At 38.7% G+C, this 16978-nt stretch overlaps 1 protein-coding gene across 6 annotated transcripts in view; it reads right to left on the bottom strand.

Moving 5' to 3' along the window:
* The window catches only part of CEP44 (centrosomal protein 44), a 90776-nt gene that overhangs the window by 53906 nt on the left and 19892 nt on the right, over positions 1 to 16978 (bottom strand). For 2 of the 6 annotated variants that reach the window (XR_005557358.1, XM_039348831.1), the window contains exons 9-11: positions 15503 to 15624; positions 15341 to 15378; positions 14498 to 14575 (exon numbers count right to left, since the gene is read on the bottom strand). Coding sequence is in view for 5 of the 6 variants with exons in the window: in XM_039348831.1 (XP_039204765.1) it covers positions 14500 to 14575; positions 15341 to 15378; positions 15503 to 15624 (236 nt within the window). In the remaining variant the exon portion in view is untranslated. Of the gene's footprint in view, positions 1 to 4249; positions 4269 to 10783; positions 10797 to 14147; positions 14576 to 15340; positions 15379 to 15502; positions 15625 to 16978 lie in introns of those variants that run through there. The other 4 variants (XM_039348833.1, XM_039348829.1, XM_039348832.1 and 1 more) reach the window with 3 other exon arrangements.

The following is a 16978-nucleotide window of genomic DNA, read 5'->3' as shown; positions in this document are numbered from 1 at the left end:
TGGAGATGAATATTGAGAAATTCTGGGAATTGAAGTCCACAGTTATCAAAGTCCACAAGTTATCAAAGGGTCCTAGTTCCCTCACGCCGGCCAAGGAATTCTGGGAGTTGAAGTCAGCCAGTCTTAAAGGGAAGTTAAAGACCGCACGGTTAACCCGCACTCAGCAGAAAGAAGACGAGTAAATTGAAGACGCGCCAGCTGCTTCACTGGAGACGATAATGGTCTCTTCGGAGCTGGAAAGATCGACTGGTTTCCTCCGGAAAAACCACCCCCGAGTCTTCACTCGGGGCTCATGGCGGCAACGGCTCCTCCGCAGCGGAGAGGCAGCTCTGCTCCTTCTCTGCCTCAGCGGGTAGGCGGCTCTGCTCCTTCTCTGCCTCAGTTACTGGGGTAAATTAGCCGTCATATCTCACATTATCCAATTAGTGTGAAGGTCAAATGTTTTCTTCCTCTTTCTTTCCCGGGCTTTACCCCCAACCCCCGTTCTGCTCTGTATTAACCCCATAATTACCAGACAATTCTACATATTGTCAAAAGCAAGAATATACAATATTTGCAGCGTTGACATCCGCCCCCCTTTACAAGGACAGATCCTGTAAAGTAAACAAAAGCATGTGTTAAGGGTTATCTTTCGGTTTGGAAAGCTGTTTTGCCCTTATGCCCATTTTCATGGCAAACGCCAGACTAATAATGCAGCGGGTGCATCCCGAATCAATTAGTACGTTCAAGTCTATTTGTGCCCCAGACTTAGGGATTATAAGTTTGGTGGCCAGTGAAAAAGGTAGGATTTGTTGACTCACCATTAGGTCGTTTTCTCCTTTGTCGTCGCTGTCAAAGAAGAGTACAGCAAGGGCGGGTCCATCTGGAGTCTCGGCGTCCTCCTGTGTGTGGGGTATAACCTGGGCGACAGGTTCCTGCGTGAGTCAGTTGGATTTTTCTCTCGTTGGCCGCTGAGCAGGTTTCTTTCGCATTGCTGGTTCTGGCCTGCTCTGCAGTCGGGGGTAGGGGACTGGACAGGTGGCCGCTCAATGTCCTCCTTGTCCACACCGGAAACACTTGAAGGAAGGGTGTGTAGGTGGCCTGGGTCTCTCAGCTCTTGCAGTAGTCAAAGGCTTTCATGGGAGTGATTGCTGTCCAGGTAGCTCTGGTTGCCGTTCAGGTTCATGTGGATGAGGCTTCTTATAGCGAGAGAGCTTAACATCTAGCTTCACGGCCATCTGGTACCACTCCTGCAGCCGATCAGGTACTTCTCGATAGATGCAGGCCTGAGAGAGGTGATCGTCTAATCTCTCGATGAAGTAATGGATGAGGGACTGCTCAGACCATCCTTCTATTCGACCTGCTATCTTGCGGAATTCTCGCACATACTCCAGGGCAGGCCTCCCGGCTTGTTTTATTTTATGAATTTGTCCTGCTGCTTTGAGGCCAATGGATGGGTCCTCAAATCGTTCTCTCAGACTTAAGAGAAAGAGGTGGGGATCTTCCAATTTGGGGGCTTGCTCGCTATATAAATTGTTCAGCCACTCAGATGCCTCTCCCTCTAGGTTGGATGCAATGACATTGACCATGGGCCCTGGTTCCGGGTACAGATAGGCCCAGCGTTTCAAGTGAGAATGCACTTGGTTGAGGAAAAAAAATCAGCTTCTCTGGGTCCCCATCAAAGGTTGCATTGAAAGGTGGTGCGAACACAGGCTGCTGTGGCCCCCACTGGGGCTGGTTCCACGGCTGCTGGCCAGCGGGGTTTGATGGTTCCCCCTGCTGCTGTAGGCCTCCCAATGGTGGCTGCACAAGTGGGGGTTATAGTGGTTTTCTCTGTTGTTGGACTGCAGGGGATGCTGCTGATCATTCATCTGCTGGGGAAACCCATTTACTCATTGCTGCAGATGCCTCAGACTGGAACTCCCCTCTCTTCAGGCTTGGGATCTCTGGCTGGTGAAGGCAGGGTCTGACAGGCTTCCTGCTGGGCTCCCCACTGCTCTTGTGGCCCCCCAGTTGCTGTAGCCCCAACCTGGCTGCAGATTTATGCCCAGGGGTTGCACATTTGGGGGCTGTGGCCAACCTCCTTGCTGTGGCTGTTCTCCCAACAGCTGCTGATCTCCTGGCTTCTGTACCACCCCAAGGCATTGCAAGGCCTCTATTAGCTGTGGTAAGTTCAGAGAACATGGATCAGCCACCTGCTGGGAAATCCAATCATTGCTGCAGAGGATTCAGACTGGGATTCTCTCTCTCTTCAGGACTGGAGTCCCTGGCAGGAACATTTGCAATGGAAGGGCTGTAGGTTTCACTTTGTAGGAACTGATTTCTGGTTTTCATTTCTAAGTTTTGAAATCTTTCCAACGACTCACCCATAACTGTGTTATCTGTCCATTCTGCTTTGGAAGTCTTTGCTCTCAGCTGGGAAATCTGCCAAATTCCTCTCTCCCCCGGCTTGCTGGCTGTCGCTCCCCCCCCCCCCGGGGAAACTGTTGCAGCCACGGGGCTGGCCTCAGGCAATCTTTCTTTCTCCATAATGAGATCTTCCCCGAATCTTTACCAGCTCCTCTCAAGCATTGAGATAGTGGATGTGGCTCGGGACCCCATTGAAAAGAATGTGAGATCCTAGCATGATGTTGTGGTTCCAGCTAATGAAACATTCCAAAAACTTCCAGGCATTTATTTTCCTAAAAGTCTTTTATTGTTACAAAATGTCGGCACAGGAACAACGAAGGGATGCTAGGATCTAAGTTCTCTTCCTCTGAACAGTTAAATTATCAGCATGTTCCCTCCCTAAATTAGCCGTCATATCTCACATTATCCAATTAGTGTGAAGGTCAAATGTTTTCTTCCTCTTTCTTTCCCGGGCTTTACCTCCAACCCCCCTTCTGCTCTGTATTAACCCCATAATTACCAGACAATTCTACATATTGTCAAAAGCATGAATATACAATATTTGCAGTGTTGACAGGTGGCCTCGGCCCGATTGTACCGTGACTGGAGGGGAAACCCTCCATGGTTCTAAACCATGGCTAGGGAAAGTGAATTCCATCTGTACAGTCTCCCTTTGAGGAGACCAAGCCCGTGGGCTAGATTAGAGGGAACTAGCTGCGGCTTGAACAGTGACATCACAGGTGGAGCAGGAGTGTTAATGTCTGTCTCACCTGGAGTTAGTTTCCGCGCCTTGGAGAACTCCTTCTCCAAGACCTGATGACGTCTACTGGCCTCCTTATCAGCTGCTTTCGAGGGTTTTCTACTGGACTGAGCCCTGGCCTTAAGCCTCCCCGCTGCTTCCATTGTGGAAGACTTATGTTTCTTTCTGGCGGGGGAATCTGGAACGCCCTGTGCAGACTGAGAAACCAAATTATCTGCCATTTCAGTGGGATATCCCGGTGATAGGTCGGGAGGAATCCCGCAACGTGGAGCAGAAAAAAATAAAGGAAAACCATGTGTCCAAGCCTGGACCCAGGTAGCTCCAACCAATACTCTAATAAATGGCTGACAAAGACTTAGCTGTTGTCAGCGAGGCCAATCATGGTGGCACAGTGCCCGCACGCTCTACAGATGACCGCCTGACTCATTCCCCCCCAGGGGTAACTCCCTGCATGTGCAGGCCTGACTCTTAGAGTGGGGAGGATGGGGGTACAAGACCAGGCAATAAGATCCCACAGGGGCGAGATTGCCCTCCCCAAATTGAAAACGCAATGGCCAGCAAGATGGTAAAATGGTAGTAAGGGCCCCAACTGACTGAAGCCTACAGGCCAGAAAATCTAATGCAGCCCTTAGCGCAGCACTCAAAATGGCGGCCACATGATCTGCGCACCAAATCTGGCCTCCTTCTATCAATTCTTTTTTTTATTAAAAGTTTTACAAATTTAATACAATATAAACCCTTTCCACCCCTCCCCCACTTCCCAGAGCTGATTACACAGTAACAAATAAACAAACATAATCTAACTAACATTAACCAACTATACTATCAATCAAAACCCTAACACACTTTAACTCCTTTTCAAAACAAATATTAACAAATTATAAACTAAAATAATGATATAATTAAAACTATTAATTATCTAAAATCTACTCATATGCAAGATAATACTTTTCAGTTTCATATCTCTTTGGAATGTAATCAATCCATCTTCTCCAAACCATAATATATTTTTCTTGTGAATGGTCCTTTAAATAAGCAGAGATTTTCGCCATTTCTGCTAAATTGGACACCTGGAGTATCCATTCTTCCATAGTAGGCAGAGAGTTTTTCTTCCAATATTGCTCCACTAATAATCTTTCAGCTGTTGTAAGATTCAACATCAAATTGATTTCTTTAACATCAAAATCTACAATAATACCCACAAAAATAACTGCGGAGTAAACTTTATCTTTCTCTTTAAAATCTTTTGAATTTCCACCAAATTTTAATCCAAAAAGCTTTTATAACTCTACAGATCCACCAAATGTGAAAATAGGTTGCATCTAAACTTCCACATCTCCAACATTTGGGCTGTAAATTCGGATACATGCGGGACAACTTTTGGGGATCCAAATGCCATCTATAAAACATTTTATAAAATTTTCTCTTAAATTTTGAGCTTGAGTAAATTTTACATTTCTAACCCAAATTGTCTCCCATGTATCCAATAAAATTGGCTCTTGAATATTTTGAGCCCATTTAACCAAACTTCGTTTCAGAATCCAATTCTATTAAAACATTATAAATTCTCTTTATATGAGCTCGATTTTGACCTTTAATCTCTTTTACCAAATTCACATCCTCTAAATACTAACCTTTTGATCTAAACTCCACCTCACTAACAATTGATTATAATGAAACCAAGAGTGTACAATATTTTCTTGCTTCAATTCAGTCAAAGACTTTAATTGCCAATCTTGCCCAACCAAATTAGTAATTCCTTATAAGAAATCTTATCCAAATTCACTCCCCTAGATATTTTCTCTATCACTTGTCCAGGAATCCCCCAAATTGGAATTTTATAATTTAACCTATAATAATACTTCTTCCAGACACGCAACAAGGCACTTCTCAAGATATGGGTTTTAAAAACCTGATTAACTTTTTTATCATAAATTAAATATGTGTGCCATCCATATAATAAATCCCATCCCTCAAGAGAAAGGATAGTTTTAATTGTTAAGTTGAGCCAATCACTAATCAACATTAAAGCCGTCGCATCATAGTACAATTTTAAATTAGGCACCTTAAGTCCTCCTCTTTCCCGCATGTCTTGTATAATCTTAAATTTAATTCTTGGCTTTTTCCCTGCCCAAATGAATTTATTAATCCCCTTCTGCCATTCCTCCAAATTAGCATCTTTTTTCAAAATAGGTATCATTTGAAACAAGAAAAGAAACTTTGGTAGTATGTTCATTTTAACTGCTGAAATTCTCCCCAGCAGAGATAATTGTAGTTTTTTCCAGTCCTTTAAGTCCTTTTGCACTTTTGCCCATAATTTCTCATAATTATTTTTATACAATTTAACATTAGAAGCTGTAATATATACTCCTAAATATTTAACTTTTCTCACTATTTCAAAACCTGTTAATTTAACCAAAGTATCCTTTTCCTTCATAGACATAATTTTCGATAATATTTTAGTCTTATTATTATTTACCTTGAAACCAGAAACCTTCCCATACTGAGTTAAAATTTCAACCAAATCCCTAGCCGAATCTATCGGTTGAGATAATGTCACAACCAAATCATCAGCAAAAGCTCTCAACCTATAATCATTCTTATTTATTTTTATTCCCTTTATTCTAGGTAAGTCACGAATTTTAATAAGTAAAATCTCCATTGTTAAAACAAATAATAATGGGGATAAGGGACATCCCTGTCTTGTATCCTTTTCAATTTTAAATGCTTCTGCTAATCCCCCATTAATTATAATTTGTGCAGATTGTTTCTGATATATAGCCTTAAGAGCATACAAAAATTTATCCCCAAAATTCATTTCCTCTACTACTCTCAATAAAAATTGCCAATCTAATTGATCAAAAACTTTTTCAGCATCTAAAAAAATTAAAGACGCAGGGATTTGATTGTTCTTGTCCAAGTACTCAATTAGATTAACAATTTGTCTTACATTATATTTCATATATCTTCCAGTTATAAATCCAGATTGATCACTATGGGTCAATTGCTTCAAAACTTACATTAATCTATTTGCCAATATTTTTGAAAAAAATCTTATAATCTGCATTCAAAAGAGATATAGGCCTATAAATTTTGGGTTGAGTCAAGTCTTGATCCTCCTTTGGAATCAGTGATATAAAAGCCCTTTTCCAAGATGGAGGTACTTCTGCTCCCAGCAGAATGTTATTAAAAAGTTCCTTCAATGGTTCTATCATTTCTTCAAATAGCATTTTATAATAAATTGCTGTTAATCCATCAGTACCTGGAGCCTTACCAACCTTTAATTGCTTAATTGCCCAAATAATCTCATCAGAAGTGATCAAACCATTAATCTCATCTCGTTGATCAGTAGTAAGTCTAGGAAAATGTGCTTCCTGTAAATACTTTTCTATATCTAAAACTTGTATATTTTCACTAGCATATAACTTAGAATAAAAATCTAAAAAACTCCTTTTAATCAAATTTTGTTGATATACTTCTTTACCTTTATAATTTATTTTTTCTATAATCCTTGATTTCTGTTTCTTTCGTAGTTGGTAAGCCAACCACCTATCAGGTTTGTTTGCATTACAAAATGTATTGTGTTTCATATACCTCAAATTAGTTGCAATCTGATCCGCTATTAACATATTGAATTGCTCCTTAAGCAAAGTTATAGAAACCTTTAAGCTATTGTCCAATGGATTTAATATAAGAGCCTTTTCCTTACATTAAATCTCTTCTTCCAACTCTTTATGTTTCTGCATCTGTTTGCGTCTATGCGCATTATTCATATGAATCAAAACCCCTCTCATATATGCTTTACTGGCATCCCATACCAATGGCATCGAAATACCCTTATACATATTCAAAAGAAAAAAATCCTTTAAATAACCTCTACATCTCTGTATATTCCCCTCACGTCTAAATAAATTTACATTCAGTCTCGAAGTCCTTCTATTCCCATCTTCAGTAAATAGCTCCAACCATACAGGACTATGATCTGACAATATTCTGGGGAATATCTTGATATTCTTCACCCTAGAAAAAAAATCATTAGTAATTTTAAAAAGTCAATTCTGGAGTAAGATTGATGCCTGTCTGAAAAAAAGGTAAAGTCTCTTTCTTCAGTATTCCGTTCTCGCCAAATGTCTCTAAGTTCCAGATCATCCTTCAAATCAAAAAAAACTTTAGGTAGTTTTGCATGATTGGGAGATTTAAAAGAGCCCTTCTTGTCTTTACTTGAGTCTAAAACACCATTTCAATCTCCCATCGTAATTACTGATTTATAATCCAATTGAATTAATTTCTGATGTATCATCTTATAAAAATATTTTTGTTGCTGTTAGGAGCATATAGTCCAATAACAAGACTACTCTTACCATTTACTAATAAATCAATAATAACATATCTTCCTTGTGGATCAGAGTCAATTAACTTTGGTGATAAATCTTTCCTCAGATAAATAACTACTCTTCCTTTTTTCTGCGGAGCAGAGGCTATAAAATGTACTCCCAGCCGGGAATTGATCAAATACTTTTGATCCTTTAACGCAATATGAGTCTCTTGCAAACATATAACATCATTTTTATGTTGTTTCAAATAATGAAGTACTTTCTTTCTTTACTGTGGTGAATTCAAACCATTAACATTCCACGTCAGGAACTTTGCCATCTTTAGTGGCCTGAAGCCTTTGGAACACTGCATTTAAGTTTGCAGTCGATGACCTCTTCGGCCTTGTTCCTCCCACTGGCTCAGAGGTAGCCGCTTGTGTTGTAACTCCAACATCTACCTTTTGTTGTTCTTTTTCTCTACGTTTATAGGCTGCACGAGTCATTCTCTGTTCCCTTGGATCTTCTCTTATCTCCAAACACTGCTCCATAGATTCAACCAGCAATTCTTCTCCTGCTAGTGGCATTGCTCCTGCAGCCAACTGGCCTTCAGACTTGCTTTCATTTCTTCTAGATCTTGGAGATGGTGATGCACCTGCCTTCAGAACAGAAACATAAAAATATCTTGCTTTTAAAATTGTGTTAAGTCTATAATGTGTGCCAACATAATTCACCACTATGCCAACAGGTACATCCCATCTGAATTGAATATGTTGTTTCTTAAGCTCCTCAGCCAAAAAAGCAAAGTCCTTTCTTTTTCTAAGAATTTTTGGAGGTATTTCTTTAAAATTATAACATCTTGAGCTGCAATTTGAAATCTTTGCTTATAAAAAGTCTGTATAATTTCATTGCAAAGTGATCTTCCAGAAAAATAAACAACCACACCTCTTGGTAAATTTCTCTGCTTCGCAATCCATGAATTAACTCTAAAAAATTGTTCTATATCTCTCAACATTTCTTTAGGATCACATCCCAAAATGGAGGCTAATTCTGCTGCAATTTCTTCTTTCAAATTCTCTTGCACATTCTCCTTCAATCCTCTTTTTCTCAAAGCAAATTCCATATCTCTATATTGTGTCATTATAATTTCATTCTGTGCTGCATCAACATTATTCTCAACTTTTTCAACTCTATCCTCTAATCTTTCAACATTTCCAACCACTTCATCCACATGGTCATCAAGCCGTTCTACGTGAGCAGCAAGCCCCTGGAGAGCCAACACAATATCTTCCCTCATCTCATTATTTTTCTGCTCCAAAAGCTCTGCTGTCTCAAGTTTGATCTTTTGTGCAGTTTTCTCCAAAGCATCCTGTAAAGCATCCTGTAAGTCTTTAAATGTGAGTGCCTGAGATGGAGGAGAGGGTGGAGGAGATTTAGGCTTAGGTTGCTTTATAGTCTGAGTTACTGGAGAAGAAATTGAAGCTTTAGGAAGAGAAGAAATTCCAGGACGTTTTGAAGCCATTTTAAAAAGAAAGAGATAAAGAAAGAAAAAAATAAAAAGCCACTTCTTATAACAAAATAAAATAAGGGGATAATAAAAACAACTCCCCCTTACATAAAAAGGAAAAACTCTTTAAATAGGCAAAATCTGTTACATTGTTAAAAATTTGTTGCCCAGTAAAAGTGAAAGTCTTCAGACAAAGAAACAGGATTCCTCTGCCATTTTTTCCCTCACTCCATTTGTTAAAATAATAACTGGAGAAGATATTAATTCTTTCTTGAGTTAAAGTTCAGAATCATCACAGTTCTTATCCTCCTGAACCGCTCCGTCTGCTTTAGATTTTACTCACAGTTCTTCTTAAGCAGCAGATGTGGAAGCAGCGTCTGGCTTCGTTCTCCCGTTCCAGAGAACAAAGGCATCCTGGGATGTGGAGTTAATCCAGACTCCGAAGGAGCTCTCACCCTTCGTCTCCCCAAAAAAGAATCTTTGGGAGACTAGAGGAGCTCAACTTCTATCCGGAAAAGACTCACCTTCTTCCCTTTGCCCGGGATGAAGATTCCAAGCCGCAAAACAGCTGATGGTCGCTGTCTTGCCAGCTCTTACACATTCCCGAGACGGGTGGCTAGGAAAAAAGCCGTCATCAGCGCGGCGATCGCCACCGGAAGTCCCCTTCAAGCAATTCTTGGCTAGAGGCTTGAATGCAGCTCAGGCCAAATGTGCCGCGCCCAAAATGGCGGCCATGCTATTTTCGCACTCAAATTAACGGCCTCCGACTATGATATCTAGAGCCCTGGCAGGAACGCTGCCTTCAGTGATGGCCTTATCAGATTAGAGGCCGAAATGGCCGATCGTCCAAGGGCTTAAGGGGTGAAATTCAGCGCTGCTGTGAACTGCGAATCAGGCAGCCGGTTCAAAGAGAGGCAAACGATTCTGTGAGGGATCGTCTGACGACGAGGGAAAACACTGAAGAATGCCGAAATCACTGTGACAGCTCCAGCAAGAAGCCTCAAGGACGACTCCACAGCTGGTGCAATTTTGAGTCTTCGGAAGCCTCTCCTGAAGGGCAGGAGACTGCAGCCTGCAGGGCAACCCTGAAGGCTGATAGAAATTCCCCTCAGCGCAAGATGAAATTTATAAGTTCAATTTTAGAGGGAAAGTGAGCCAAATTAATTCCAATTATTTTTCAATTAAGGTAATGAAGGAAGAAAATCCACGAGTGGAAAGAATACAACCTGCAGTTAAATCCGGAAAGGAGCACAATTTACACGTCTGCTTAGCAAAAGACTAAATCGTAAACTGGGGTGCTCTAGCCCAGCAGGCGGCATGGCAACTTTCCAGACTTAGTCTAATTTGAGCAGGAGGATTAAGACAACCCATTCGTGGATTCTCTATCCATCATGCTGGAGAATGAGCAGTTTGCTGTTGGCTTCTTTGGCAGTTTCCACTTTATTGTTTACTTGATTATTGGTCTGATTAATGGTTAACATCAGACCAACAATCAAGTAAACAATACCCCAATGAAAAAACTTCCAAAGAAGCCAACAACAAACAGTCCAATCAAACAATGTCTAAGACCAGTCCCACCAACACTGACAGGCAAGCCACTAGAATATAAACTGACAGCAAACAGTACTCCATACTAGCACTCATGATGTTATCTATTGTAATTTGGGTAATAAAATGTCTGAAAGAAAACAAGCAAGCTCAGAGAGCACCAAGGATCCTTCATGTCAACCCTGAGCTACAAATATTCTCCTTTATTAGACAGCATCTTACCTCCAACAGTCTCAGTCCTCATTTTACAGACCTCGGAAGGATGGAAGGATGAGTCAACCTAGAGCCAGTCAGGATCAAACGCCTGGCAGTGGAATGTAAAGTTATCCTGTGATATTGTATTTTAACCATTGCACCACCACAGCATAAGTTTGTTTAATTAATTTGAAGTTATATTATAACTATACTGGTATTCTTTTTAGGGAACACATTTTTCAGATTGTAACTTTAGTTATAAAGTTGCATCCCACTCTTATGCACTGATTACCAGTACTAAGTAATATCATACTGCCCCACATTAGAAGATAACATCTTGTTCGGCTATGATCAAGGATACAGAACAAGGTCCTCCCTATTCACCAGGACAATGCACAGCTCATCACAAGATTGAAATCCCATAGGACAGCTTGGAAAACAGCTGTTCACTTAACATTTACCCAGTTTAACCCTGAGATGCCTGGAAAGAGAAATGGTCCAAGATATCTTCTTGGAGCTTGACCATTAGTGATCCCTCTACCAAACCACCTGGTTTTGACCTGCTTTTCTCTGTTTGATCAAAATTGAACAGAATTACGTGTGATATAGGTGCCCTGTATCAGTGGGAATGGAGAGTCCTCTTGTTGCAATTGTGCTGATATGCAAATGATTAAACATATTGAGCAAGATTGCCTACAACATGCATTCTCTGATTCCCTAGAACAGGGGTAGGCAACCTCGGCTCTTTTATGTCTCTTGGACTTCAACTCCTAGAATTCCTGAGTCGGCTATGCTGACTCAGGAATTCTGGGAGTTGAAATCCATGAGTCATAAAAGAGCTGAGGTTGCCTACCCCTGCCCTAGAAGATCTGCATGAAACAACACCAGAGGCGATCACTGGACAACTAAATTGGACATCCAGTTATGAGGCCACTGCCATATCCCTAGAGGTTTTGCTTATAATTACATGGAGTGTATAGATGTTTACTTCTCTTCTGTCATGTTCTCACCATGCACTAAATAATAAACGTGCATGTGAAATGAAAAAAAATAGATTTTGTTCTTAGTTGGAAATGGTATGCCCAAAATATAGAATTAATTTGTTATGTATAAAAGTGCTTTTAAAGGATATCTTGATCATTAAATTGTGCTGCATTTTGTAATGCTTATAATTTTTAATCACATAATTTTGAGCAAACTTATTAGAAATGGAACTGATATTTTATGTAGTTATAGGATTGATCCCTGAATAATTTATCGCTGTCAATTGTGCAGTTAGTCTATGAGTTTTGGCTAAGATCAAGTATAGTATCTGTTCTAACTAATTTAATTAATCTGAAGAACTTTATCACTATTCAAAAACTGGAAATTTTATACTGTTTTATATGCTTGATTTCCTCTTTTATTCTTGTTGTAAGTAAAATTATTTAATGCTATAGAGCTAGCTCTCATTTAACAACCAATTGTTTAGTGACCATTCAATGTTTTTATTTATTAAACTTCCATGCAGCCCATCTCACGAAGGCAATTCTAGGCAGCTTACAGGCATTCAATTTCACAATAGAGCTCCTCAGAGCTCCTTATGACCAGTTCCAGAGTTTGGACAGCCATCCACTTGTAGTCACATTTTGAGCACTTCGCAACCCGCTCGCATATATGGCCATTTGCAGCATCCTATGGTCACATGACTTATTTTCAGTGGGGTTTTTGCTGATTTATAGCATTTACTCTCAGCAAAAAACACTCATTGAAGAAAATAGGTTCTCTTAATGACCATGGCATTCGCTTAATTGCTGCTGCAAAAAAGATAAATCAGGTACGGTAGCTTGATGACCTGTTTAATGACTTCCATGACTTAGGACCATAATTCCGGGGTCAATTACTGTCATAATTCTTACCACTGAAAATTTGGTTAGGGAAAAATATCTTTCATGTAATAAATGTGTCTTCTCAATTTGTTCTTACTTCCAACAGAAATAAAAAGAATATTAACAATTCTATTATACATAGTTGAATAAATATAAATAATGATGTAATTCCACATTGCTTAATAATATCCCAATATTGTGAAAAGCAATTTGAATTAATTACTTAAAATAGTACTTAATTACTTAAAATATTACTTAGTATAGTAGGACTATACTATTAATATTATGTGGTTAGCTAAATAGAGATATATTTACTTAGAAAGATTATACTTCTGCTTTACTTTTTACAAACTGGGAATATGATTAACTTTTGAGAAACTTCCTTTTAAGAAACAGCTAAGACACAGTATAAACTAGCTTAAACAGATAAACTAATCTATTTAAGCTGGTTTAACACAGGGGCTATTGCCTCCCTTCCCCCCCCCAATTACTATACAGAAACTGCTTTCCCACATTTTTGTGTTTTCCTCAAAGTAAGACCTACACCAACAATAAGCCCTAGCTTGATTTTGGGGGTGGGCTTAATATAAGCCCTATCCCAAAAATAAGCCCTAGTTTTGGGGCGAGGCACAAGCTAGGGCAGGGGTGGGGTGTTGAGCTGCCCACTGCCTGCACCCACTTACCTTGCAGCCAGGCCTCTCCTTGCCGGCCCACTTCTTCTTCTGAGGCCTCTTCTGCAGCCAGGCCTGCATTTCTCAGTCACAGGGCTTTCCGGAATGCCTGAGCAGCCAAGAACCGAGCTATGGATTCAATCCAGAGCTCGGTTCTGCAAGACCTCAACAGCCGAGCACCAAGCTATGGTTTGAATCCATTGCTTGGTACGTGACTGTTTAGGCCTTCTGGAAAGGCCTAATTGCAAAATGCAGGCCTGAATGCAGCTGCAGAACTTCAGCCCCAGAAGAAGTACACCTGCTGGGTGGGGCTTTCAGTGCCAAAGGTGAGGTAAGGCCTACCCCAAAAATAAGACCTGGTGCCTCTTTTGGAGGCCAAAAAAAAAAAAATTAAGACTTGGTCTTATTTTCAGGAAACATGTTATTAAAAAAATATGAATGATAAATGTGATAAATATCTTTTGATATGAACATATGGAAGTATGATTAATATAATTAAAAACTTCCCAATGTAACATATAAATATGAAACAATTTAAAGACGTTTATTCCTTTCCCCAATTCCTTAGGTATTTCTCACCAAATAAATCATATTTATGACTATTTTACACTGACTTTAATCTCCAAAGAATCATTTATACAGCTTCAAATCATAAAAGTACGCATTTTTATATACCAACCCAATGGTCTCCATCTGTCCTACTGATCTTAAAATGTGTCAGGTTATCAAGCACTAAAATATTCATCATATTTGCCAGTCAAAATCTCAAAATCTTATTTATGTATTAAATAACTTTTATCAAAATAGCCTTTACTTTATCATGCACGCTGAAATCTGAAATGTATTCTGCTCTGTTCACAGATAAATATTAAAATATATCTAAATGTATTTAAGATACATTAAAAAACAATATATATACAATATGTGTAAAAGGCTTGCACACTTTATTGATGGCACACATATATTTTCCTTAGGTATAATATGCAAGCCACAGATAGAAAATTTCCAACAAAATATAAAATATAGTCATTGAGCCAGTTCTTTAAAACTATATACCATTTAACCTAATGCCAGCAAATTTTGTTACAAAAATAGACTGAGTACATTAATGTTGCCACATATTGAGTTATTTGTAATGAAATGATACATATCTATGGCACACACACACATGTGTATATGTGTGTGTATGTGTGTATATATATAGTTTAAATAATTTCAATCCCAAACACAACAAAAGAGTTCTAAAAAAATTCAAGGACACACATAATTACTTTCAGTGCTCTGGCTGAACAGAATACTCTGAAGAGGTGTTACGTGAAATCTTCAACAATTCCGAAGTTTCCTCAACCCTTAAGACATAAAATACGTAAACAAAGTTAAATGACTCTTCCAAAATATAAAAACAGTAGCAATTTTGTATCTATATTAAAAATTGGTAAATTTATGTAACTTCATAGAGATATGATTGAACAGACATATTCCATTATGTTAAATTAGTTTTTAATTTTAAAAATCAATAATAGTTTAAATATTTCACAGCAGAAAATTAAAAATTATGAGCTTTAAAAAAATACTTTCCAACAAAACATCACTGCTTTTTCAAACCAGATTACTACTTAATCCAGTAAAGCACTTCTAATAGAAAAAAAAAGTTCAGCAAATAAATACTTTAAACTTTATTATTAAAGCATCTCATATTGTCTTCCAAAAACAAAAATTATTTTGGAAAACAATATGTGATGCTTTAATAATAAAGAACTTTAGTTTGATCCATTGTCCATTGATCAATTGTACAATTTTAAGAAAATACTACCTCATAGGAGTATGGAAAACACATGTACAGTACACTCATAATTTAATGAGGAAGAGGAATTTCAGTTAAAGTACAATGTCCACTAACTCTGAGTGGTGTGTTCAAGTGAAATTGAAATGAGATTTTCTTTGTGCATTTTTATGCATTTATACATATCTAAAATAGCAAATAGAAGTTTATGGCTGCATGTAATGAAAGATTCTGTTCACTTCATCTGATATCCATTACATTGTTTTCTGTATTCTGTATCTACATTTGAAATCTTGTTTGCTAAAAAATAAAACTGAATCCTCTTACTTACATTTTGTTTATTCTTTCCATTTTTTGGATTGTTGTTTCCTACAATTTAAAAGCAATTTAAAAGCAAGAATTTTAACTTTATACACTTACATTATCAACAACAAATAAAATCACAAACTTTCTGCAGCTGTGCCAAAATATATATGTGCCAGTTTTAACTTACTTTTGAAACCTCTGACACATCATCACTAACAGCCAGGGCTTTGGGAGATGGATCTGCAGATAACAATGAACTATATCCAGATGACTGATGAGGACTGTCTGGCAATTCTACTTTCTCTTTATCTGGGAATAAATTCACATTTTAAAGATCAGCTTTGCCTTTACACACTTTAATTGGGCTAATTATCATATAGTCTGATTTACAGAATATATTCATAAAAGAAACTGGTAAGGACTTATAAAGCAATGTTCTCAGATGAATTCAGATGTGAATATAATGTAAATTACTACCGTATTGTAATCAATGCAACCTGATAAATTACTTGTACAATCTTTCCCAACATAAACCTTTTCTACAGAGTTCAAAGAAATATAATGTGAATCTGTAATTTCTCTGCTTCTGTTAGAACAGTGGTTCTCAACCTTTTTAATGCCACGACCCCCAACTGGTCGTAAGTCAAGGACTACCAAACCGGTCGTAAGTCAAGGACTTTCCCTGCCTGGGAGCGCCGCGCATGCGTGGTGCCGCCCCTGCGCCGGCCGAGGCTTAGCTGGCAAGCAGCAGAGACAGCGCAGGCCGACCACCGGCTGGGGCCACCAGCCTCCCACTTCCCACTCCTGGCCCTCTTTTACTTACATTTTTAGTAGTTGCTCAGCAGGGAGGGGTGGAAACTTCCAGACAGCTCGCCTTCCCTGCAGATAACTTGCAGCACCGTTTGTAGAATGGGACTTTTGGCGGGCTCAGCAGGGCAGAGACAGCCTGGGCAATTCCTATTGGCTTTTGAAAGCCAATAGAATTAGACTCTATTCAAGAGAGTCTATTCTATTGGCTTTCAAAAGCCAATAGAATAAAAGGGAGTAACACAGCTAAGAAAACGGGGGAAAAAATGGCGGACTGCGTTGTTTGGCGACCCCCGTGAAATGGTCATTCAACCCCAAATGGGGTCCCGACCCACAGGTTGAGAACCACTATGTTAGAAAGTGTTTGATGTAGCTATAGATTATTTTTATAAAACAACAAAACCCTCTATGGAAATGCCAATCTTTTCATATTGAGAAAATAATAGTTAATTGTGTGTAAAGAGAGAAAACATATGAAACTTGCTGATTGATCTCAGAGCTTAGAAACAGCATCTGTATTTTATTATACTTTAAAACTTTTCCAACTGCCACACATTAACATTAATTTATAGGTTAGTACTTCTACAGAAGTACTGTAGCTTACTATCAAAATATAATGCTTTAGAGAATAGGAAAAATCGATATTTTAATAAAAATACTAATCAATAGAGTTGAAACTACAGAGACAGATTAAATTTGTTCCCGATTCAGACTCTTTCTCTGAGAGTACAACAGAACATATTTGTCAGCAATTTTTTATTTTTCTTCTCGGAAAATCTTATTAAAAACATTGAAATAACTAAAATCTAAATACCAAGTCAATTTGCTAAATAACAATAAGGCAGTATTTAAAAAG

This window comes from Crotalus tigris, unplaced genomic scaffold (assembly GCF_016545835.1).
Source record: "Crotalus tigris isolate CLP2741 ecotype Arizona unplaced genomic scaffold, ASM1654583v1 scf7180000018183.1131761, whole genome shotgun sequence".
NCBI classification, from domain to species: domain Eukaryota; kingdom Metazoa; phylum Chordata; class Lepidosauria; order Squamata; family Viperidae; genus Crotalus; species Crotalus tigris.
Note: the sequence above shows the minus strand (reverse complement) of the source record. Positions and strands in the feature narration are given on the sequence as shown.